This window comes from Actinia tenebrosa, unplaced genomic scaffold (assembly GCF_029948245.1).
Source record: "Actinia tenebrosa isolate PJP-AT-01 unplaced genomic scaffold, QUT_ActTen_1.0 PGA_scaffold9__36_contigs__length_13948895, whole genome shotgun sequence".
Classification (NCBI taxonomy): domain Eukaryota; kingdom Metazoa; phylum Cnidaria; class Anthozoa; order Actiniaria; family Actiniidae; genus Actinia; species Actinia tenebrosa.
In genome coordinates, this window is record NW_028292586.1 from 1548146 (window position 1) to 1574016 (window position 25871).

The following is a 25871-nucleotide window of genomic DNA, read 5'->3' on the forward strand; positions in this document are numbered from 1 at the left end:
TCTCTCCCCCTCCCCCTCCCCCCTCGAGAATCGTCCCAAATGTTAACTTTCCTATTTACAATATACTGTTTCGTCAAGTGCCTTCGCCACGTAACGTATTAAGGGATAATACTTGAAATAAACATCACTAATTTGAAAACCTAATTTACGAAGACCTTGCGATGGAAAATCTCAGTAACTCATCTAGACCTCAAATATGTACTACTGCCCTAAATATTTGATATTGGTTTTTAGCGACAATGTTTGCATAGCTTTGCTTAAATCCCGAGCGAATGCAAATCTAGAATGAAATTCCTGACGATCTATGACGTCATAGGTTGAGTCGTAACCAGTCCCCAAAGATTGTGATTATGGTTGAGGATTCTATATATTTTTGTCTCTTTGATGTGATGCTGTTAGCGCATCCATTTCTATGCGCAACCCACAGAGAAGGGTCGAGCATAATAATCTGGTACCTTATTGAAGGATTTATTATCATTATGATCCCCATAATCTAAAATCTTTATAGTCATATTTCACTTAATCAGTATAGTTACTTCCTTATTGTGTTTTATAGTATATTATTACCATGCATCCCCTTTAATATTATCATAGTATCGATACTCCAGTCCCTAAATCACATTAGTTACCACCCATCCCTTGACATTCATAGGTTAACCTAATGTTACTCACCCTCCCCTCCCCACCCCTCATGTTCTACATTGTAGATTATTTATAATTTAGGTATCGTCATCTCTAATCTAATACTTATTGTAGGATACCACACCAGACTTTGCCACCCTTCCTCCTTACCTTTCTCCCCTTCCTCCATACCCTACCTCTTTTACTGTTATATCTGATCTACCATACCTCTCATCCCATCCCATCTCCTCCCATCCCATCTCATTCCCACTCATTATCTTTGGGTATTATCTCACCACTAATATTAAGTCTTGGTTGCAATCCCAATCCCTCCCTATCAATATTAGATTATCATCACAGACCTCCCCCCCCCCCCCCCATCATTATTTTTAGGGTTTTCACACCACCCATCCCCTGTTATTATACAGCATATTTACCACTACCCTGTAATTGTTTTGGTTATCACGACCATCCCTCCCCTGCCATTAATATATATCCCACTATGAACTACTTATTATCAAGTATAACTCTTTCTCATTAACCAGGGTTTAATTTCCTCTATCACGACCAGCCCATCCCTCCCCTCCCCTGTCATTATTATACTCCCATTGTATACTACTTATTATCAAGTATAACTCTTTTTCTCATGAACAGGATATACTTTCCTCTATCACGACCAGCCCATCCCTCCCCACCCCTCCCCTGTTATTATTATAGTCTCATTGTATACTACTTATTATCAAGAATAACACTCTTTCTCTTGAACCAGGGTTTACTTTCCTCTATTGCCACAGCAGCAATGAATGATGACAGCTTGTGTTCCAGCTCCTGTGCACGGCATTCTGTCTCTACCAGGGTGAGCTTGGTTTCTGCCAGCTCTAGTTCCAGTTCTCTCAGACGCTTCTCAGCATCGACCACCTTGACACTGGTTTTGAATCCATTATTGGCTCCTCCTTCTTGGGATGTCTGTCCCTCTTCTGAAAATAGTGGTGCGCACTTTTCACACTCGCCGATTCGCCTCTGAAAATAAACGATAACTGGATAGTTAGAAGTCTTTCTTTTCAAATATTGGTCACAGGCGCCATGTTGGAAGACATTAATCCGCCCAACATGCCAACTATGTTGTCACATAAAACAAATCATTATGTTTAGCAATAGGGTTTTTGTCATACTGTAGATCTGGCAAAGGAGCTTGTTCGTTTGTTGCAAGAAAAAGTAAGAGTTAATTACCGAAGAACGGAGGCAATAAGCAATATACATATACTGGGTTAAATACACAACTGGGTATAAATGACTGACCTTGATTTCCACTAGTTCTTGCTGCAAGTCATCTTTGAGTTTTTGGCTGCGTTCGTCGAGTTGACTGCAGATCTGTAAAAAATAATATTTCATAGCCTTCAGTCACTTGCTTTGTTTGTCTTTGATATAATAATACATCATCTAGATGCTAGAGTATTATAGTGATGATTAATAACAATATGTTGATAATGGTTGTGGTGGTAATAGCTGATGATGATGATGAATGATGATGATGGTGGTGGTAGTGATGATGATTGATAATGGCAGCGACAATGATAACAATGGTTTACAATTACCTTCTTATACTCTTCTATAATGGCTGTATGTCTTTTTCTTTCATCTTCACTCTCTTGCAGGCTCTTTCTCCACATATCCTTCAGCTGTGAGTCATAGAATAGTCATCATGAGCACCTTCTAAACCAGCATCACCATAATTACACATGTTCACAGTCGTTTACCTGTTTGCCTTCTGTTTTCAAACTCTCTCGCTCATCCTCAGTTTCTGTTAAAGCCTTGCGATTCAGTTGCAGTTGAGTCTTCAGTGCATCTATCTCTTCTTCCGCCTGTAAAGAATATATCAGAGTTAATTCCTAGCAAAACTACTTTTGCATTTACTACCTCTACAATAATTTAGGGCAGAACTGCACTGAGTCCTCAGCCCTGGCTAAACAAGGAAAAACGTTTCCAGAAATGTGTTAGCTACATGCATGCTAATTCCAAGTTTCCTGGTTTAGTCATGCGTGAAAGATTCCTACATGAAACAAATTTTGCTTCTAAGAGGCAAAATCTTTTTGCAAGTGTTTAAAACCAGGCCTAAGAAATCACCCAGTATGTTATCCTGTAAGAACGCTCACCTCTAGTAGCTTGTTGTGTAGAGTAACCTTAGTGGTAACCAGTTCATGTGCCAGGTTATCATTCTCTCCCTCCAACCGCATGTTCGTCTCCATAAGACGTTTGTTCTCTCGCTGAAAAAGGTAGGTTCACTTTTTAAGTTCCACAAGAACCTAAATCAAACTGGCCAGGGCTGCGCTTCGGGGTTATACATGGACTGTATAGTGGCTGACTGAGTTGCTTTCACATGCTTTCCGTTTGGAGCTGTGCCAAAGTGTTGATAAAACTAAAGCAACATAGCTCAGCCCCACCCCCTGCACTATATGTAAATTCCAGCCTCCCTGGGGGTCAAAACAATGAAAAATCCTAACATCCAAAAATATTTCAATCCTGAAGAAAAAGGGATTCTTTTGTTATGACTTCCAGATTGGGGATAAGTATGTGCAAGGTGTCTATAAAGTTGTCTTACTGTTAGTCTTTCAACTGGGTCTTCAAGTTGGGCTTCTTTCTCCTTCAAGATCACAAATTCTTTCTCGTATTTCTTGAGTTTCTTGTGAGTTACCTGTTATCAGGACAAATTTTCTTCAATATACACCATTATATCTGTATGTTGGGTGAATATGTATTCCCAAGAATATTTACCTTGATGTTTAGTGCAGATGCAAGAAGCTGTTTATATCGCTCCTCTTCCATGTACCTTTTGGGCATCGTGACCCTGAAGTACTTCAGTATCCCTTCAAAGTCCATTTGCAGAAGATCCTTGCGAGCGTCCTGTGCAAGAACGACAAGAATTTGCTTCAGCACTTGTTTGGTGGGAGAGTTTTGAGACATGGAAAGGGAAAAGGTGATACAGAAATGGTGTGTGTGTGCCAAAAATGCAAGTGCAAGTGCCTAAAGGGTCTGAGAAAATGGTTGACTGAAACATTTTCAAATTTCATTTTCTTACAGATTCCATTTTCCAGCTTTTCAAGGCATTTATTGGCTCAGTGCAATAGGAGAGGGTAAGGGTGCCCTAGAGATACAGCCTAGAGATACAACCTCTCTGTTTAATGGGTTAATGAGATCCAAAAATCTATTAGCAGAAGGGATGTTCTATAAAAACGTTGGAAAAGAGCCAATAATTAATTGCACCATGACCTATAGTGAATATTCCATACTTCTCATTACTGTACCTTGAGAAGTGCTATTGCCATTTGAAAGACAAAGTCTGTGCCCTGTGTAACATTAAAAAAATTTAAAAACTTAAGTAACAAAACATTGTCAATTGAAACTACAGGTAGCAAAAATTTACAAATGAATAGCTAAACCCCTGTATTTTATTTTGAAGACTTGCAGCTCATCAAATATTCCACCGATAACCACTTTGCCTTTGGTGAATAATTGTTAAAAGATCGTACCACACAAAGAATCACATCAATGATCCAGAAGACCATAGGAAGAGGGAATTTAGCTGTGAAGAGAGTCAGGAACCATTGGGATGCATACATGTGAGCTTCTACATTGTTGTGCTGGAAGTGACTGAACAGATCAGGCATGGAATCCTGCAGAAGGAAAAATAGAATGTCTTGGTTGGAGAAATTAAAAAAATATCAAAGCTGGAAAAGATTAGAAAAGTTAGGGTGCCAATGCTTACCAAATTGTTAGAAGTTAAAACAGGATACGTTTGATCGTGAGGGAAATACCACTGCACATAGTGTGAAGCATATCCATGATTTCCATGATGGGGGTAGGTAATTTTTGCTTAAGTCAACAAATCATTCCTCCCCACCCCTCCCCCATAACACATGGATGGTACATGATAGAGGTCACTCCCCACTCACCACAACAAATCATCCCTCCCCAACCCTCCCCACTCAAAACAACAAATCATCCCCCCACCCCCTCTCCATAACACACATGTTACAATTGCCATTTACCTCTATCATTCGTTCCAACTGGTAAAACCTCAAGTGCAGCATCTGAAACTCATTCTTGAATATTTCTCTCATTCCATATTCTGACATCATCTTTACCAACACAGCAAAGGCTTGTTCTTCTGGCATCTATAAATAATTGGAACATTGACTCAAGTAGCGAAATAGAAAATAAAAGGTCCAATTCCTGGACTCAGTATGTAAGGTTTCTCCCTTGACTTTGATCAACATTCAGATGTTGTTTCAGGGTTTGACCTGTGGGTTAGCCGTGCCCTGTTTCACAGTTCAACACTTAAAAACTTACATGTAGCAAGAGGACAGCAGAAAAGAATGACAAGCCCTGGCAGTATCCAACTTCTTCATCGTACACAGAGTAAGCCTGGAAATATGAAACAGAAGGCATGATGAGGAACTGATCATGAGACATATTATCTATAGAGATGACACACTGTAACCTATCATAATGGTAGCACAAGAATTGGCTATCACATCAATAGTTCTAACAATAATGGTTACTCACCAATGCCACAGGCATTTCAACAGGTGACACACCCATCCTACCACAGGGATCCCAACACGTGACCCACCCATCCTACCACAGGCATTCCATTACGTGACACACCATCCTACCACAGGGATCCCAACACGTGACCCACCCATCCTACCACAGGCATTCTATTACGTAACACACCCATCCTACCACAGGGATCCCAACACATGACACACCCATCCTACCACAGGGATCCCAACACGTGACCCACCCATCCTACCACAGGCATTCTATTACGTAACACACCCATCCTACCACAGGGATCCCAACATGAGACCCACCCATCCTACCACAGGCATTCCATTACGTGACACACCCATCCTACCACAGGGATCCCAACACATGACACACCCATTCTACCACAGGGATCCTAACATGTGACACACATCCTACCACACACGGATCCCAACATGACACACTCATCCTACCACAGGGATCTCAACAGTTGAGACTCATCCTACCACAGTCATCCCAACATGTGACACACCTATTCTACCACAGGGATTCAAAGAAAAGAAAAAAAAGATATAGTGTTTTACCTTGCTAATCTTGTAGAGAGATTCTTGTCCTTCTCCACCAATCTCCTTGAAGTACTCATGTGCAGGGTATGTCCTGTGTATGTCCCACACTATCACCTGCTCTGTGGGTGACTCCTGCAACAGGCGCAAAATCCAAGTAAGGAAAATAGAATCATTGACAAATATTTTAGAAATTCTTTGTGTAGAAACCTAAACATATGTGTAATCCTGTGATTTTCTAAAAATGTGTTTTGCTCCCCCCCTTTTGAGAGAAGACAAAGCAAGTGCGTGCACTATGCAATCCAACTATCGGTTTTTGGTTGAAGTGTCAGCACACTTACCCTTTTGAGTAGATGTCTGTAGTTTTGTAGCAGATCATCATTCTCTTCTACCCCTGCCATCATCTGCCATACCTGACCACGTAAAGGCTCTGGTATACCCTATAAAGCAGTAGAAAAGCTTGATGTTGTCGAGATGACAGCGAAACTTTGTCTTTTACAACTAGTTTTCTTAGAAAAGAATTTTCATCAACATCACCACAATATCATCATCGTCATCATAGAAATTCTCATTGCTGTCCTCATCATTATCATATTTTTTATCATCAACGTCCACGTTGTAATTGTCATTATCATCAACATTATCACCATCATCATCACCATCATCATCAACATCATCACCATCATGCATCAACATCATTAACATCATCATTATCATGTATAATCATCACCAACATCAACATCATTATCATCATCATCAACATTATTACCATGTATGATCATCATCATCACCATCATGCATCAACATCATCATTAACATCATCATTATCATGTATAATCATCACCATCATCATCAACATCATTATCATCATCATCAACATTATTATCATGTATGATCATCATCATCACCATCATGCATCAACATCATCATTAACATCATCATTATCATGTATAATCATCATCACCATCATCAACATCATTATCATCATCATCAACATTATTATCATGTATGATCATCATCATCACCATCATGCATCAACATCATCATTATCATGTATGATCATAATCTTCTTCATCAACACTGCATATTCATGATATTACAGTGCATAGTAATTTATTCCTTAGTCATTAATTTCCCAGAGGTCTCAAAGCTTGATATTGTTTTGCATTAGTACCTTCTTGACCAAGGAGTACAGCTGCCGTGGTTTTGTGCTAACATCTTTCCACTTGGACAGGAGTTCAGACCAGCTGCAAAGCTCCTCTTCTGTGCATTCTTTTTGTACCATACCTGAGCCAGATAGTAGTGGCTCATCATCATCTTCATCATCTGAAATATGCCACAAGCATTACTCACATGTCTACTTACAAGGAAACCAGGTGATCTTGGGGAACACGCGCAAAGGAATGTTGTATTCCAATTTGATCTGAACTTGTTGTGCCCTGACTTGGATCAGTCCAGATGTTGTTCCAGGGGATTTGTGAGTTAGCCATGCCCTGACTTACAGAGTCCTACAATTGTATCAGGGTTGGATCTGTGACCCATCTATCTTAGTTAGCAGTGCTAATACTTGAATCAGCCAAAAGGTTGTTTCAGGTTACAGGTACTTTGACAATGTATGAAAAACCGGCTGAACTTCATTAATCCATTCCTTACCCTCGGAATTTTTGTCATTGGTTGTTTGTTGGTTGTAAGATGACTGACGTTTAAACATCTGTCCTCTGGCAATCAGTTCCTTCTCACTCACGATACTCTTCACTTCATAGCCCTTTTCTCCTGTATCCTCATTCACTGCCTACATGATGACAGATTAATATCAGAAAAATTATTTCCTTTAATTACTTCATTGAGCTAACCTCAGTGAATGTCCATAGAATTTCTTGTTAGTATTGTTGAAGTTATACAGTCTTATACAGTCAAAAATGAACTAGAAAAGTAGAATATATATAGAAATATATATCTATCTTATATCTATTGTTATTATTTCTAACATGTTTTTATTGTTCAATTTTATTATAAAATGTTTAAATAAGAAGTTACTTATTGCTAACAGATAAGGCTAAGTAATTAGCCAAGGTAAAAAGTGGGTCAATTTGGCATTTCAGTGCAATGCGAGACTGTTTCAAGGAACAAAATAGGTGCCATATTTGAAAACATTTCCCTAAAACAGTCAATGCTCACTGACCCAGTTTTTTCCTTGACTATGGAATGGCTAAAACAAGGTTGATTTTAAACCAGTCCATGACTGAAAGATTAACCTTCATTAAATAAAGCTTTCATTATATTATTATTATATTTATAGATAGATAGATTTCTTTATTTAATCAGAAATATAGATAAGTTATAGTGCTTGGGAACGAGGTTATTCCGGGTGAAAGCCCTTGGAATTAAATTCGGAAAAATTAATTTCCGACCTCGCTGGGAATCGAACCCATAACCTTCGGAATTGTACTACCGATGCTCTACCAGCTGAGCTAATTTAATTCCAAGGGCTTTCACCCTGAATAACCTCGTCCACATATTCTCATCTTTATTTAATCAGGGTAACTTTCTCAGTATTTACAAAACTGTAAAAAACTGTTATCAATAGACATACCTCCTGCAGGTCCATGATGTATGTATCATGGATTCTAGGCCGGCTGAGATACCAGAGCCTTTCATTGGCTGGGAATATCCTGGCTTTTGTTTCATAGATGAAGCGTACTGGGTCTGTGACTTTAGCAACCACAAGATCAATGGCTATTGTCATGAATACCCTGGTGTCTGTGAGAAAGATTGATTAGAGTAACAAATAGATTGATGATCAATAAATGATAAAACAATAAAACTAGTTAATGAATAAAAAATGGGGGAGAAAGGAATGAATAGATGAAATGGAATGGAATGAATAAATGAGATGGACTGAATAAATGAATGAATAAATTAATGAATGAATGGGATGTGAATAAATCAATAAATGAACCAGTAAATGAATGAAAATAAATTGATGAATGGATGGATGGATAGATAAAATGGAATGGAATTGTATTGAATGAAATAAATGGGATGGACTGAATAAATGAATGAATGGGATGTGAATAAATCAATGAATGAACCAATAAATGAATGAAGATAAAATATAATGAATGGATGGATGTATAGATAAAATGGAATGGAATTGTATTTAATCAAATAAATGGGATGGACTGAATGAATGATTGGAAGAATGGAAAGAACAAAGAAAGGATGAATGGAAGGATGGAAAGACAGTCCAGATAAATAAATAATTATAAGTTTAATGAAATGAATAGACAAAAGAAACGATAAATAGGTGGAAGAATAGACAGTCAAATGGGAGTAACGATGGATAACATGAATGGATAACAAGGATGAAAAAATAATGACTAGATGAAAATTACACTCTGTTTAACACATCCACCAAGACTTATTTACCTTTTGGTGTCTCAGTGTTGAGGACAAGAAGATCCTGTGCCGAAGGGTTCCAGTACCCACTAATACAGTATACCCTACCACCATCTTGGATATCAGTAGTTATCTAACAACCAAACAGTTGACAATTACAATGAAGGTTTTGCATTATCACGTGCCAGTGCCAATAATATAGCTTGGTCTGCTTGTGGCTAGATGGCAGAACAATAAAATCCCTTTTTTCACAGGAATTGAATTCTTTCTCATGTAAAACGATTGTGTTGTTCCTGCCATCTAACATGGCTGCCATCACGTGCTGGTGCCCATAATGCAGTTTGGGTTGCCTGTGGTTAGATGGCAGAACAATAAAATCCCTTTGCTCTCGGGAATTGAATTCTTTCTCATGCAAAACGATTGTGTTGTTCCTGCCATCTAACATGGCTGTCATCATGTGATGGTGTGCAAAACCTCTATAGACTTTAAAACAAACAAGACCCTACATGTATGGTAAAACAAAGGTAAAAAAGTTACAAAATTGATTTGCAAGTAACATTTCCTTTGGTTGTTCTGGCACAAGGCAGGTGCAAGTATCACCTTCCTGGACATTGCAAACAATACCAAACATGCACACTCTTGTAAATTGGTACTAGAGGTCGATGGCTAAATGAGTCAACTTACCCCTGATAGTAGGTGCATGTCTGAGTGTCGAACGTTACGACCTGGACAGATCAGTAGCCCAAAACACCTGGTGGACAAAACAATAAGAAAGAATATAAACAGGGATGGTTGGAAAGAATCTTCAATCTAAGTTTACAAGCACCATATATATCACTCTACCGTAAACTATATTTCTCTTTGCATTTTACCATAAACATATCAATAGCAAGGTTTGTTTTTGGTCAAAAAATCATTTTTGATAATTAATTACTCAAACTCTAACATGAATTCTTGGTACCTAGTATATATCCAACATTTAAGACACAGGAGAGAGAGAGAAAGGGAGAGAGAGAGAGTTGAAAAAGTTACCAACTATCTACACAAACTTTAAATTTCTATTGTACCACTAAAAGAATTTTCCAATTTTGATAAAGAATTCCACAAATTCTAGTCATAATGCACATTTTTTTGGCGTTTTTAACATTAAGGGCAAAAGCGGAAAGAGAGAGAGAAAAAAGTTCCTAACCTCTCCACAATCAAGTGTCGATTGGTAAGCTGCTGGACAGTGACAACAACTTTCTTCTTGACATTTTGTCGCAGTTTGAAACAGACCTTATCCCTGGATACGGACGAGTATCCCTTACTATCCTCCTCTTGTATGTCCAGGGACACATCAAACTTGAATGACAGGTTATTCAATGTCGTAAGCACGGGTTGGGTATCAGTTGGTGACCTCACTCTTTGACCATGCTGAAGATCCAAAGGCTAAAATTAGGGTATATGTAGAGAAGCCGTGTGAAGATAGGGCATATACTACACTATAGTCTTACCTTTAGAATGTTCTTTTGTTTAAATTCAAAATATAATGGTTATGAAATATGATTGCAAAGTATTTTAATATTTCTGGTGATGGTTGTGATGCTGATGATGACATTGATGATGATGATGATAGTATTATGATGTTAATGATGATTATGTTGTTGATGATGAAGTTAATGATGATTATAATAATAATATATGTAGTTTATTTCTTAAGAAACGCATAATCACATAAAAATGCTTTTTACAATACCTAATAAATTCATAAAATATCAAAAATAATAAATACGCAGAAATATCTCGCAAACTAATATTACAATAATAACAAAAAAAAGATGATTAAAAATAATATGCAGTCACTTAAACAAAAATGTCTTTAATTTAGATTTAAAATTTTTATTGAAAGGAAAGTCTTTAAGCTATTCAGTAAGAGTGCTCCAGAGCTTAATTATGATGAAGTTAATGATGATGATAATGCTAGTTTAATATGTCAATATCACATCTTACCTTTCTGTGTTTTCTAAATGCCACAGCAAAACATTTTAAGATCTTTCCAGCCTTTAGCAAAAAAAATATCCAGAAAATGAATAAATTAAAATATTGCACAAGACTCAATGAAAGCTATCTAAACGAAGAGTACTTTTATTTAGACTATTCTTAATAACTAACTTAATTGGATAAGTATATGTTATCATATCACATGAAAAGATAAACTATTTTTGTAATCAGATTTAAAAGAAATACGATTCAAATTCACAAGTCTGCATAAGCCTTTTTTTTTTACTTATGAAAATAAATAGAAAATTGATGACAAACTTAAAGTGTCAAATATCAAGAATATTTTTTTAAAAGGAAGGTATTTTGATCTTAAAAGGCAGCAGGAAGCACCAATGTGCTTTCTGTATGGCAGCTTACTTGGAAGCCTTGTGGAGAATTATTTACATGTCTGGTGTCATAAGACCTATCAACTTTACTTAAACATTAGATACCTAGATTATTTTCAAAATAAACTTTTGTGATTTTTGTGGCCCAGTATTAAAATAATCCATGAAATTTATTTATTTTTGAGAAAAATTCTAGATTAAAATCAAAAAAGATTAAAATCACAACATGTAAAAATGCAACAAAATTGTGATAAATTATAAATATATTCTATTCAGAGAAATATGTAACTAATACATATTTTTATTTTGGTTGAATCTTACAATAGGAATGTGATTGAGTTCTTTAGCCATAAGGCAAGACCTGCTATTCTAAAAAATGAAGTGCTATATTAATTAATAATGAATAGGCCCGGTATAAAGAATTGAATATTTTTTATTTTATTATCATACATGTACATGTATTTTGTATCAAAAATGGTATGCCCGATATATCAACATCACAATACTTATAACAAAGATTCAACTTATTCAATTAGATCTTGAGGTTTTGTTGAGGTTTCTTAGTAGATATGTCTGCCATTCTATTCCCAGCCTGCTCTCAGTCTGACATCTAGCTCAGCTGGTAGAGCATCGGTAGTACAGTTCCGAAAAGTTGTGTGTTCGATTCCCAGCGAATTGGAAATTAATTTTTCCAAATTTAATTCCAAGGGCTTTCGCCCCGAATAACCTCGTTCCCAAGCACTATAACTTATCTATATTTCTATATCTTAATTTATTCTCTTGAACATTGTTTCTTTGCTTACCAAATCACTTCAGAACATACATTGATATTAGAAAAACTTACAGAACGAATCTAGTTCCTATGACATGGTCTGAAATGGGAAATATCATGTTGTACGGTTTATCATAATCTACATACACGTAACACTAACAATTATTCCAGCTTACCATTTCTGGTTCAAGACACTTGAAGACATGGCAATGAAAGATATCTGGTTCACCATGGACTGTATTGAAAGCAAAGCAGTCCCTTTCCTCACTGTCGACATCACCTCGCCCACAAAACAGTATCTTCTGCACCTTGTAAGTGGCAATATCAGTCTTTGTCTCAGGGTCCATAAGTCTTATTTTACCTTCAGAAGTTGACCCAATCACAAGAATGACGTCAATAGTGACTTGGGATTGTTCTCGCAGGATCGTCATAGTACGCTTCAGCTCAATTTCGCTGACAGGAGCATCTACAGTGGAGGAGCCCAAGTATGTCACCTTAGTGAACTCAACCGCGTCTTCATCAATTCCTTCCTCTTCTCCACTACCAGGGTCAGTTCCTGCCCGATTACGAAGGCTGCCATCTATGGTATCATCTACAATTTCTATGCTTTTTGAATTTGTCATATCTGTAGCAGCTCTCTTTCTCTTCAGCTCGTCGTTTTGTAAGACACTAGATTCATTACTTGAATCTACGACATCGTCTAATTTTAGTGTTTCACTTGACTGTCCGATTCCACTGTCCTTGGAATATCGATTTGTACAATCCTTCTCTGATGTATCAGAGATGTCATCTTTTGTTTCCTTTCTTGCATCTTCAACTAACTCTTTAACCTCTTCATCGGTGAATTCCTTATCAATAGTAGCCTCAGCTTTGGGAATATCCACATCAGCAAAACTACCAATACTGCTTCCCTGGGATTTACTCTTCCCAGACGACAGCACCGATCCGGTGTCTGATTCAATTTCAGGTGTCGATAGAAGAATAAAATCCTGCTCTCCTGTGGAATGTGGGCTTCTTGGCTCTGGGCTCTCTGGACAGCTATCATTCCCATTACTGGAAACAGCTTTTTCAACTTCAGCCATTTTAGAACACTTCAACTGTTTGATAAAATGAAATTTAATTCCTTTGAAATAAAAATTGAACAGATTCCGCTCGTTTTAATAGGAACAGTAATGAAGATTCCAAGTTCGACTTTGCTATCAAGTCAGGTTTTTTTTATCGACATAAGCTCACGCCTCCACAATTTTTCGTTTTGCCATTTTCCTGCTCTAGGTTTCGAAAACAAGTTTTGTCTTTCACTTTTCTTTTTCCTTGCTAAAAATAATACACACCTTTCTTCTGGGAATTAAAGAAGGGAAAGAGACGGAAAATGAGACAATGGCTTCACTACGGCTGAATTCCTTGGCTTTGAACGTAGAACTTCCTTCAAACAAGACGCCTTTCCAACCCCAAGTCAAAAATTGCCAAGAACTGTAGTTTCGACGCCAGAAAAAATTGAGCTAACGCCGGGTGTTTTTGGAAAGACGACGGGATTTCCTAAGGCTTCGTTTAAAATTCAGAACCAGTTCCGGTGATTTTTCTCTGATGAAGAAAATGTCTCAGAGCCAAAAATTGAAAATTCTGAATTCCTCGGCGCGCTGAAGGCTAAGTCTTGGACAGCGAAAAATAACAGTAAATATTGTGATCTTAGTTAAATTTATCCTCTGGTTCGTGGCGAAGGTCGACTCCACACCTTTTTTACATGGTATTTTTGGGAAAGAAAACGTAGTCTGGTAGGAAATACCTCTTCAACCCACACATCGCATTGATTCACTTGTCACTGGAAATCAAAACAAAGATGTCTTCCTTCGCCCTTCAATGCGCGCAATACCTCCTGGGTACACACGCCTGCGGTTAATCAATCAGCGGATTTCCATAAAATCATACCATTTCAATCAAAATTACCCCAAAATTATCTTCCTTTTGACGTCAAACTCTTTAAAATCATATCTGGAAACAATAATCTTTCTTAAATATTCGTTTTAATGTAATTTCGTAAGTAATGAAAAAATTAATTTTATGTTATACGAACGCGCGGTGTATCATGGGTAGGGTTCAAATTCAAGATGGCGGCCGCACATGGAGTTCTTCGTCAGTTGTGTCGCGGAATATTTAAAAGTAAATTCGCTCTGCTTTTATTGTTTATTAAATCATTTGACGCTCCTGAAAGAATGTTTTTTTATCTTCAGGTTCATCGGTGAAAGAGTCGTTGTCATGCTTCCGTCATTTTGCTTTACGTTCTTTAACATCCAGACCACAAGTACTTTGCTCTCTTTACTCGACGTCCTTTTCAGAGACAGACGTACAAAGACCAGAGTTTCGTGATTTTGCTGAAACATTAAAGAAAAAGGGTAAGAATTATAAATAATGTTTATTGGTATCTTATTCTATTTATGCACGCATTGCTTGGTGTCAGCTGAATAAATCTCTTTACTGGTAGAAGCCTATGCCCAATCCACCTTCTTATGCACCTATAATGTCTTGCCCCAACGGGGGGAGCCAGGGCATACCCAGGGGTTATTGACATCTTTGAAAAAAATTGTCAATGAGCCCCTCAAAATAAAATATATATAAAAAATTTGTTTTTGAAGGTTTTACTCTGAAAACTAAAAAAAAGTGTCAATAAAAGCCTAGCAGCCCCTGTCATGGGCAAGGTTCATATGTCAATATCCCGTTTATGCCTGGGCTCCCCCCGCTGGGGCAAGACATTGATAGGTGCATTACGAGAATGAAAATGATAAAAATTGATAGCAAACTGTTTATTCAACCTGTTTATTACACTTACTACTTCAATTCCCAGCCTCCGGTATTCCTCTCAAGAGAGCCGAGGGTGGTGTAGTGGTATTGCATTCTTCTCTCACATTGGGGGATCAATTCCTGAATGTAGAGTTTCTTGGTTCTCTCCTGTGAGTTGAGGGGTTTTCTTGTCCAGTTTTCCTCCCTCAACAAAACCCAACACCCTAAAATCCAATATATCTGTGGAATAGCCATGCCCTGACTTAGATCAGCCCAGAGGTTGTTTCAGGGTTCTATCTGTGGAATAGCCATGCCCTGACTTAGATCAGCCCAGAGGTTGTTTCAGGGTTCTATCTGTGGAATAGCCATGCCCTGACTTAGATCAGCCCAGAGGTTGTTTCAGGGTTCTATCTGTGGAATAGCCATGCCCTGACTTAGATCAGCCCAGAGGTTGTTTCAGGGTTCTATCTTTGGAATAGCCATGCCCTGACTTATATCAGCCCAGAGGTTGTTTCAGGGTTCTATCTGTGAGTTAGCCATGCCCTGACTTAGATCAGCTCAGAGGTTGTTTTTGGGCTCAATCTGTGAGTTAGCCATGCCCAGACTTAGATCAGTCCAGAGGTTGTTTTAGGGTTCTATCTGTGAGTAAGCCATGCCCTGACTTAGATCAGCACAGAGGTTGTTTCAGGGTTCTATCTGTGAGTTAGCCATGCCCTGACTTAGATCAGCTCAGAGGTTGTTTCAGGGTTCTATCTGTGAGCAAGCCATGCCCTGACTTAGATCAGCTCAGAGGTTGTTTTAGGGTTCGATCTGTGAGTTAGCCATGCCCTGTACATCAGCCCAGAGGTTGTTTCAGGGGTTTGATCTGTGAGTTAGCCATGCCCTGACTTAGATCAGCTCAGAGGTTGTTTCAGGGTTCTATCTGTGAGTTAGCCATGCCCTGACTTAGATCAGCTCAGAGGTTGTTTCAGGGTTCTATCTGTGAGTAAGCCATGCCCTGACTTAGATCAGCTCAGAGGTTGTTTTAGGGTTCGATCCGTGAGTTAGCCATGCCCTGACTTAGATCAGCTCAGAGGTTGTTTTAGGGTTCGATCTGTGAGTTAGCCATGCCCTGTACATCAGCCCAGAGGTTGTTTCAGGGGTTTGATCTGTGAGTTAGCCATGCCCTGACTTAGATCAGCTCAGAGGTTGTTTCAGGGTTCTATCTGTGAGTTAGCCATGCCCTGACTTAGATCAGCCCAGAGGTTGTTTTAGGGCTCAATCTGTGAGAAGCCATGCCCTGACTTAGATCAGCACAGAGGTTGTTTTAGGGCTCAATCTGTGAGTTAGCCATGCCCTGTACATCAGCCCAGAGGTTGTTTCAGGGGTTTGATCTGTGAGTTAGCCATGCCCTGACTTAGATCAGCTCAGAGGTTGTTTCAGGGTTCTATCTGTGAGTTAGCCATGCCCTGACTTAGATCAGCCCAGAGGTTGTTTTAGGGCTCAATCTGTGAGAAGCCATGCCCTGACTTAGATCAGCACAGAGGTTGTTTTAGGGCTCAATCTGTGAGTAAGCCATGCCCTGACTTAGATCAGCCCAGAGGTTGTTTAAGGGATCAATCTGTGAGTAAGCCATGCCCTGACTTAGATCAGCTCAGAGGTTGTTTCAGGGTTCTATCTGTGGAATAGCCATGCCCTGACTTAGATCAGCCCAGAGGTTGTTTCAGGGTTCTATCTGTGGAATAGCCATGCCCTGACTTAGATCAGCCCAGAGGTTGTTTCAGGGTTCTATCTGTGAGTAAGCCGTGCCCTGACTTAGATCAGCCCAGAGGTTGCTTCAGGGTTCTATCTGTGGAATAGCCATGCCCTGACTTAGATCAGCCCAGAGGTTGTTTTAGGGCTCAATCTGTGAGTAAGCCGTGCTCTGACTTAGATCAGCTCAGAGGTTGTTTCAGGGTTCTATCTGTGGAATAGCCATGCCTTGACTTAGATCAGCCCAGAGGTTGTTTTAGGGCTCAATCTGTGAGTAAGCCGTGCACTGACTTAGATCAGCTCAGAGGTCGTTTCAGGGTTCTATCTGTGAGTAAGCCATGCCCTGACTTAGATCAGCCCAGAGGTTGTTTCAGGGTTCTATCTGTGAGAAGCCATGCCCTGACTTAGATCAGCCCAAAGGTTGTTTCAGGGTTCTATCTGTGAGTAAGCCATGCCCTGACTTAGATCAGCCCAGAGGTTGTTTTAGGGTTCTATCTGTGAGTTAGCCATGCCCTGACTTAGATAAGCCCAGAGGTTGTTTCAGGGTTCTATCTGTGGAATAGCCATGCCCTGACTTAGATCAGCTCAGAGGTTGTTTCAGGGTTTGATCTGTGAGTTAGCCATGCCCTGACTTAGATCAGCCCAGAGGTTGTTTCAGGGTTAGATCTGTGAGTAAGCCATGCCCTGACTTAGATCAGCCCAGAGGTTGTTTCAGGGTTTGATCTGTGAGTTAGCCATGCCCTGACACATGTAGATCAGCTCAGAGGTTGTTTCAGGGTTCTATCTGTGAGTTAGCCATGCCCTGACACATGTAGATCAGCTCAGAGGTTGTTTCAGGGTTCTATCTGTGAGTAAGCCATGCCCTGACACATGTAGATCAGCCTATGTACATATCACCTTAGGGAATCAGTTTTAGGGTGTTCTCAGAATTTGAAGCTATATATAGAAGTTTACGTTCTTTGAATGATTTTATGTTTGTCTTTTTAGTTGCCATCAAAGAAGATGATGTTTTGGACCACCCAGATTATTTCGAAGTCAATAAAATGTTTACGATGAAAGATTTATTCAATGGCGGAGTTCACTTTGGCCACCACGAAGGATGTTGGAACCCATTGATGAAGCCATACTTGTATGGCAGTAGAGAGCACATGCATATAATAGATCTTAACCAAACTGTTAAACATCTCCAGGTAGGAAACTGTTTCATAACAACATAATACACATACGATACCCTCCTCAGACCCTCCCCACTTTTTGGAAATTCCAATCCCCCTCTATGGGCAAGGTATTTATATTTTCTGGAACTACACCATATACCCTTCTCAGACCCTTCCCACCCCTTGTAAATTCTAATGTCCCTCCCCCTCCATGTGGGGAGCTATGGATGCTTTCTGGAACTACACAAATTACCCTCCCCACCCTTTAAAACCTCCAGTCCTACTCTATTGGGGAGGTATGGACAATTTCTTTTGCACTACACAATATACACTCCTTAGACACTCCCTTGCCCTTTTGACATTTTAAAATGGTTGTAATAGACAATGTATTGTTTTAGGGTCCAAACTGTTTCGATAGTCCCCTTCACAGTTCCCTGCGCAATCTTGAAAGGTAGCAGTGCCTTTGCATGGAAGCAAGACAGTGAGCTTTCAATGAGAGACATGAATAATTGTCCAAGATGTAAGAAAAAGGTATCTATCATTGCAAGCTCACTGTTCGTCTTGCTTTGATCCAAAGGCACAGATACCTTTCAAGATGGTTAAAGGAACTGTGAAAGGAACTATTACAAGAATATTCATTTTTCATTATTTTCCACAGCTAGCTCTTAATGTCTTAAGTCACATTGTATACAGAGGTGGAAACATCCTGTTCATCTGCACTAAACCACAATTCGAAGAACTGACCCAAAAACTAGCACGAGAAAGTGGAGAGTACTTTGTTACCCGACAATGGCGAGGTGGTACATTCACCAATTCTCACATGGTAATAAACACAAGGAAACTTCCAGATGCAGTTGTTTTTCTTCACCTTCCATCATTAGGACGAAATACCCTAGCCGTCAAAGAAACAGCTATGTGTAATATTCCAAGCTTTGCGATTGTCGACAGTGACTGCAACCCAAACCTTATAACATATCCTATTCCAGGAAATGATGACAGTCCATCAGCTATGAACCTTTATGCAAAATTATTTAAAACAGCTATTTTAAAAGCCAAGGGAAAGAGGAAGGTGTTTCAGTTTTCAAAGAAAAAGCGAGAAAAAGGATTTTCAGATGAAATGGAAGCTGATGAATACATCTAAATGCATTACAGCAGAGGAGTTTTACATCTTAATCTGGCTGTCGTGTTTACTCCAATGAAAAGAAAGCTTATATGTTTATTGCTGAATTAATTAATTCTGGAGTGTTGGAAGGCAAAAGCATATTGTTCTAGCCAACATGGCTGTTGCCTGTGAACGGAACATTAATGATGAATTCTCTTTCGGAAAATTAAAAGTTTTTAGGACTTATGGAAATTGACCTTTTAGCTTGGTTGTAATTTTTCCCTTTTCAGACCATGTGTCATTCCCTTGAGTATTATTCCTGTTTCAGTGACATCAATACATCTGCTCAAGCGTTACTAGTAAACAAAGGAATCAATCTCAAGGGAATGACTTGTGTTGTGAAAAAGAATAATGAAAGGTCCAAGTTGAGAAGAGAATTGTATGTATTGATAGTGAGCAATGCTGGAAATTGTGATTAAAGTGAACTTTATTTGTCAAATGTTGAATTCTCTGAGAAAGTTTCTCAGGACAAAATATATACACAAATCAATAACATAACTTAAATAAATAGCATCTGATTTTATGACATACACCTACTTGCAAGAACGTTGACATACAAGGATAGAACATTAGTAATTTAGTAAGAAAGGAATACATTAAAAGACAAAAGAAAAAGTTCAGCTTCAGTGATCTTCTTTTATTTTTTAATATAATTCCTATCCCACTAAATCACTAATGTTCTATTTTTGTATGACAACGTTCTTGCAAGGTGTATATAACTTTACCATATTATGGCTTATAGAAAAAGGAAGTATCATTTTCATTAAGCAATAATTCTATTTTGACTCTAAATCACTTTTGAAGTTAAATAAATATCTTAAACCAAATATTATGCATATAAAGTGCAAATAATATACCCGTTAAATAATTAGGATGAAATAGGAGATAGCACTTAATTAGACAAGAAATAGGAATTCAGTGAGGCATGACAAGGGCACAGGCCTAACAACTCAATACGCAAATGGATAGATACGAAAGTGTGAACATGTCAAATTATACAAAGGAAAAGCATGTAACAACAAGAAATTGTTTCAGTTTTTGTAAATGTGTTTAAAAGTATTTTAAAATGTGCACCCTTGAGTAGCACGTGCACTAGTTTACCCATCACAGCCCGCCTATTTTAACTAATTAGACTTAGGCAACCGAAGGTTAGTAATTAGTTAGCTAGCTATCTATTTTACAGGTATATTATTTGCACTCTATAATAACTAGTTTCTTTTGCCTTCTGACAATATTTTGTGGGCTGAAAATATTTTACACTTCACTTAGTTTTCAAAGTTAGCATGAACTGAGGCACAGTTGTTGTGCCAATTTGTTGTGCTTAGGGTGGGATGGAGAAATAGGATTTATCCCATTTATTATTTTCCCTATTTTCTTTAGAGACTTTAGAGTTAACAATATATATTTTTATTAGTTTTAAACGACTTAAAAAAATTAAATTTGTACATCTCATTATGAATCACATTTATTTCATAAAAAATAATCTAAAATTAATATTAAACTGTTAGATTATAACAAAATATCTAGCTAGAGTAAAAACAGATTTTTTGGTAATTTTTAAAAGAGTAAAAAACTATTAAGCTAGTGCGACATATGATTGATATGTGAACAATCGCTGCCTGTGTGTAGGTCGAACCCCTTTAACAGGCTCGGATTGTGTTCTCTCGTGGATTCTCGGCTGCCAATCAACTTTAGGTAGCCTATCCCAGACATCCATCTGATCAGGTGAAACCACGCCCAGTGGGGGTAGCTGTGGGGGTGCAACAGTTAATGGTACAGCATGGTAATCCTTACGCTGCTGACTTCTAGATTTGATTTGTGTGAGTCTATTTTTTACGTCATCAGCTCGCTGATTGACCTCTTGGACGAGACGCTCTTCAAGCGCTGCTTTAGCCATAGCTGTCTCAGCTTGTCGCAGTAACTGTCTATGCTCCATGTACCTTTTAACGAGACTATGCTGCTCTAAACCAGATTCCTTTTCCTTTCTAACCAATTCGCTTACGTCATGTAGCATCTCTTCCCTCTGCGTGGTTCTGTCGTGCTTCATAAGCGCGTTTGCGACGGAGGTCTGTTGGCAGGAGAAATCATTTATGAACGCAAAATCAGCTTGACGAAATTTGCGCTGTTCTGCTGTTACAGCGCGTGCTGTATGAAGACGTTCGTGCTCTTCAGCCTGTCTTTCCTGTCGCTCTTTCAACGCTTCGGCCGTCTTCACGCCATCTCTTATCCGTCGACGCAGTGTCGTTTCCAAGTAATCCTGCTTATAAGCTCTAACGCGTCCTTTAGCCATTTCGCGCTCTCCTCTCATCTGCGCTACTTTATCTATTTTGCCATTATTACGTTCAGTACGTTCGCGATCTCTATATGCTTGCTGTACAGCCCTCAGACATGCCATTCCCATTGTCCCGTGCGTACGAATGAATAAACGTTGGTCCGTGGTTATGACTGGTCGACGGGTCACTTTCTTTGGAGGTTCGTTGTAGACCTTTATTTCATGTTCCCGCGCGGCTCGTCTCACCATTTTTCCCGCTTCTTTTTTCGTCGAGAGAATCCTTAACAACGGATCAGTCGTACTTATTGGAGGTTCGAGTCCCGAGAGGCGGAACTTGATCCTTTTGGTATCTCGCTCTGTCTTTAGAGGATTTTTCTCAGTTCTGGGATGAGTCTCTACTATAGGACCAAAAAATACCCTCACTGAATCACGCCGACCAACTCGATATTTATTCTTTTTTCGTTCTTTCACTATTCCATTTATCCTCTCTTCCACTTTTCTCAGTTCTTTGCTTTTAACGAATTCTGAAAATTTTCTCTCGATCTCTTTTTCCTTTCCTTCACCAACAAAAGATTCCTCTTTACTGAGGAGTCTTTTACTGGAGCGCTTGACTTCTAGCCCAACGTTCTTCATAACAGTTACAGCATCTTCTTTAGACTTGATTATATCTGAGGTACTGGTTTCCAATTTCTTTAGATTTATAGTCGCTTTTGTCGTAATTCTGACCGGAAAATCTCCGTGTTCCTTACTATTGTCTTCAGGCGTAAGAGAAGTCGCTAAGCTTTCAGTCTCTTCTTCTATTTTTGGAATTGGCTCGACAATTATAGAAACACTTTTACTGGATACCTTTGCCTTGATTCTTTCTTCTGATGTCCTTGGTGACACTAAAGAAGTGTTACTAGGTCTCATGTTTCTGATGTACGAGTCGTAGTCGAAGATTCCTGGGGATGACCTACTTGGTGCTGGCGAGGAAGGCGGGGGAACGGGTGATGGTATTCCCTTGTAGTGTCTGTAAAACCTCTGGATAGATACCGCTGCCCTGTGTGGTATAGATAAAAGAAGAACAACATCAATTCTAGTTTTGGAGGAAACGTAAAATATGTCGATTATGGATTAGCAGGGGTTATTTGGAGGGGGGGGGGGGGGGGTGGGGTGCAACTCTGTGGGTGGTTTAAAGAGGTTCCACTATATTTCCACCTCACTTCAAGGTTCAACATTTCGTAGGGGCGGGGAGAGTATATAGTAGTAACCACATGTCTTCCATGGAGGAGGATTGGAATATAGACGATTTCCGAGATGCTTTCATAAATATCGCAGGCTCAAACGTGAAAACGAGGCATTTTCGGGTAGTGTTCATAAGATACTAGTTTTTTTGAAACCTCAAAGAAAAGATTTTTCTGAAGCGAGCAACATCTTTACAAAAAGTAATAATCCTAATTCTGAACTAAAAGAAAATTCAAAGTATCTATTTATAATTTCAAAGTTTTGTATGTGTGTGTTTTTCATAGCGCACGTAATAGTCTTTCCAAAAATGTCTTGTTTTCGCATCTAGGCGATATACTTTTAACAGCTAGCTTTCGCGCTTCTCGAAAAATATTGATTGGAAGTTCCAGAAAATATACAGAAAATAGTCTGGAAGGGGATTTGCAAGGGGTGGGAAGTGTGCTTATTATTTTAGCAGAAATTTTGATTAAGAAATTTTCTAACCAAAGTCTCATATCTTGTAGGTATTTGCCGTTTTGCCTTGCTATGTAGCCCCTGATGCATTTCTGTATGATCAAGACTGGTGAGTTCTTTGCTTGTATACTATTCACTTTGGCTATCAACCGGAGAACCTTTCTCAGAGCTTCTTCAAAATTGCGCTCCTGAAAAATAAACCAAAACCTTGGTATTAACTCCATGAAGTATAAGCAGCAGTGTTGTAGTGAAAGAATTAGAGTTGGAAGGGCAAGTACACCAATTTTGGCATGAAAATTCCCAGATAAAATCCACAGGTAGCCCAACAAAATATAAGAATTAATTATCTTTTCTAGCAAGCTCAATTTCCGGTAAATTTGGGAGTTATTTTTTCTAAGATTATCAAAAACCCTGTCCACTCACCTTCCTTTCTGCTTGATACAGTTCTAATGAAAATGACGGATGCATTGCTGCAAAATGACCACCAAATGTTGCATCTTCAATGATTTCTTCATCAGATAACACATAATTATCCAATGCTTTAAGTGTCCAGACACTGTTAACAATGTGGTGCCGATAATTGGGCTTCAAACTTAAAGGCGTGTCAAATAATGTCAAGATTGATAGACTAGGAGAGGAAGCCAGGTATTGGACGTATTCAAGCTTGGAAATGCCATTGTTATGGAGATAAACAACCTGGAGATCTTCTAGTCCAGCCCAGAACCTATGCCCTGGTATTTTTGTTATCTAGAATTAAAAGATAACGGAATTCATATAAACATTAACCTCTTAAAAAAGTATGGATGGGTAGAGTAGTAAAAGACTGGATTGCTAAATCCTAGGGGGTGGAGGTGGGGTGGAATGGTCCATTTTTCTCTAATAACAGGGCATTTTTATTAACTGGGTGACCTGTAAACCTGGATTTGACTGGATTCTCCTTTCTATTTTTAGCTTTTCATATTAATATCAACTGCTATAGTGGGGTCTGGGGAGTTGAAGAATGTCATAGTTTGGTTGTTTTTTTCTGAAATTATAGAGTATCTATTAGTTGGGTGTCCATAAGAATGAGTTTCACTGGGCAATTTTGTGGTACACACTATCCAACTGCTAATGCTGCTAATGAGGTCTGGACAATGGCCTCAATGCCCTGAATAGAGGTTTAAAACACACTATTTCTTTCCGTGAATCTTTACACTATTAATGAAAGATCCTAACTAACAGCACTAGGCGCTAATTGTGCACTTAAGCTTCATTACCACATATACAGTAATTGGCCAAGGGATTATGCCTAAGGTCTTCTACTTCATTAATAAATTATCGCTTAATTGTTTTGTCCAAAGATGGACAAAAAAATACCTTTTTCTAAACTACCTTCCTTTTAGCTGTACTTTTCTAATCCTTTTTACCTCCTTTCCAAAAATATTTTTTCTGTTCTTTTCTATTATATAAAGATAACTATTAGTTAAGCTTAACTTTTAAGAAATTTTAAATTTCGTGCTTAGCTCAAAACATATTGTGCAAACTCACAACATTCGCCTCCAAAACACTATTTTTTAGCAAACGATTTCGTGTAGCTCTTGATTTGTATGAGGAATTAAAAGACATCGCTGTAAAGATGCGTTATCATAGATAAAGGATAAGGGCAAAATTATCAAAAATTTTGTATTTTTACCTGATTATCATGAAGGTCCAAAAATAACAGCTGTCTGCACTGGCCAAGTGCTTCAAAACTCGTAATATAATTACTAGATAGCACACATATCCTTAACGCACTACAAAGGTCTACAGACCGAACTGTATGTAGATGAATAGTGCTCATATTTAGGTATCTTATGTCCGCTAAATCGCATTTTTCGCCGATATTTTCCCATATCGCGTCTTCTGTGGCAGCCTTCAGATATCCTCTCTCACGAGCGTTCCTTACAACATCTTCTTCGCGTTGCTTCTCATATTTCGACTTTCCGGGCGTTTTTAAAATTTCTCTTTTGTCATGAGACTTCGATAAGTCTCTTGTGTCGAATACCATATTGTATTCCTTGAGTTTTCCATGAAATATGAACGAATTTTAGCTTTAAAGTTGGTGTTCGTCAACAAACACATCCAACTTGGAAGACATGTTCCTATGCTGTTGCTAGGTAACCATCATAATCAAACCAAGATAATATATACCCAGGTTTCTCTCCTAAAAACACAGGCAACCCATAAATAAAAGCGAAATGTCAAATGAAGACTACATACTTATAGTTTTGAGGCGTTTATGTTTCCAATTTCTTCCTTTAGTTGCTAGTTTTCATCATCGCAACTATTCGTTTTGTGTACTTCAACCATATTTTGCTTGTTGTTACAATCTATGGTTTCAAAAAAGTGCGGAAGAAATAAAGAGTGTTCGCGTTTAAATTTTTTCAGTTTCAGGCGTAGCTAGCTTCATAATCCTTCAGTGCAAAAAGTCTTCTACATTGAAACATTTATGAAATGTAACGTACTGTTACTCTATCAATGAATTAATTTGCCTTGAAATATAAATTAAACATTGTCGTAGAAACCAACCAGCTGCGAAGCTGTTTCCATTCAAAATCGTCAGATTTAAATGTAAACAAGATTTTCAACGCAGTGAGCCCTCGGTTTTGCTCCAACCATAGTTGGTGGAATTTACATTTGTGCTAAAATTGCCTTTAGTTTCCCATAATTATGAAAAATATTTCGTAATAATATTTAACAACATTTTTTGCGAACACTTTTTTCTTGCACTTTCAATACCGTAAGAAAATTTTCTTTCTTCGTCCACGGAGGTGTGCTTTGTCTTTTGGGGAAAAAAGGTTTTGAAAACT

The 25871-nt window shown here is 38.4% G+C and overlaps 3 protein-coding genes across 4 annotated transcripts; 1 reads left to right on the top strand and 2 right to left on the bottom strand.

Moving 5' to 3' along the window:
• Positions 1 to 1314: 1314 nt before the first annotated feature.
• LOC116296915 (rab GTPase-activating protein 1) lies at positions 1315 to 14124 on the bottom strand. 2 transcript variants are annotated; one of them, XM_031705026.2, is made up of 21 exons: positions 12446 to 14124; positions 11121 to 11171; positions 10321 to 10544; positions 9816 to 9882; positions 9162 to 9264; positions 8326 to 8492; positions 7386 to 7524; positions 6907 to 7058; positions 6074 to 6172; positions 5754 to 5867; positions 4969 to 5043; positions 4668 to 4793; positions 4149 to 4292; positions 3924 to 3965; positions 3394 to 3522; positions 3221 to 3313; positions 2775 to 2885; positions 2379 to 2483; positions 2217 to 2300; positions 1921 to 1992; positions 1315 to 1641 (listed from the first exon to the last, which is right to left on the bottom strand). In XM_031705026.2, exons 1-21 carry the CDS (start codon positions 13349 to 13351, stop codon positions 1351 to 1353), a joined length of 3294 nt encoding a protein of 1097 aa, XP_031560886.2. In that variant the 5' UTR covers positions 13352 to 14124; the 3' UTR covers positions 1315 to 1350. The 2 variants fall into 2 exon arrangements, with proteins under 2 accessions (XP_031560886.2, XP_031560885.2); XM_031705025.2 differs by having other exon boundaries at positions 10321 to 10559.
• Positions 14125 to 14297: 173 nt separating this feature from the next.
• LOC116296917 (small ribosomal subunit protein uS2m) lies at positions 14298 to 19533 on the top strand. Its single transcript, XM_031705029.2, has 4 exons — positions 14298 to 14426; positions 14498 to 14659; positions 17763 to 17965; positions 18591 to 19533. Exons 1-4 carry the CDS (start codon positions 14375 to 14377, stop codon positions 19071 to 19073), a joined length of 900 nt encoding a protein of 299 aa, XP_031560889.2. The 5' UTR covers positions 14298 to 14374; the 3' UTR covers positions 19074 to 19533.
• Positions 19534 to 19610: 77 nt separating this feature from the next.
• Positions 19611 to 25234, bottom strand: LOC116296916 (uncharacterized). The gene is made up of 4 exons (XM_031705027.2): positions 24716 to 25234; positions 23467 to 23790; positions 23074 to 23231; positions 19611 to 22405 (listed from the first exon to the last, which is right to left on the bottom strand). Exons 1-4 carry the CDS (start codon positions 25067 to 25069, stop codon positions 20671 to 20673), a joined length of 2571 nt encoding a protein of 856 aa, XP_031560887.2. The 5' UTR covers positions 25070 to 25234; the 3' UTR covers positions 19611 to 20670.
• Between the last annotated feature and the right edge of the window lie 637 nt (positions 25235 to 25871).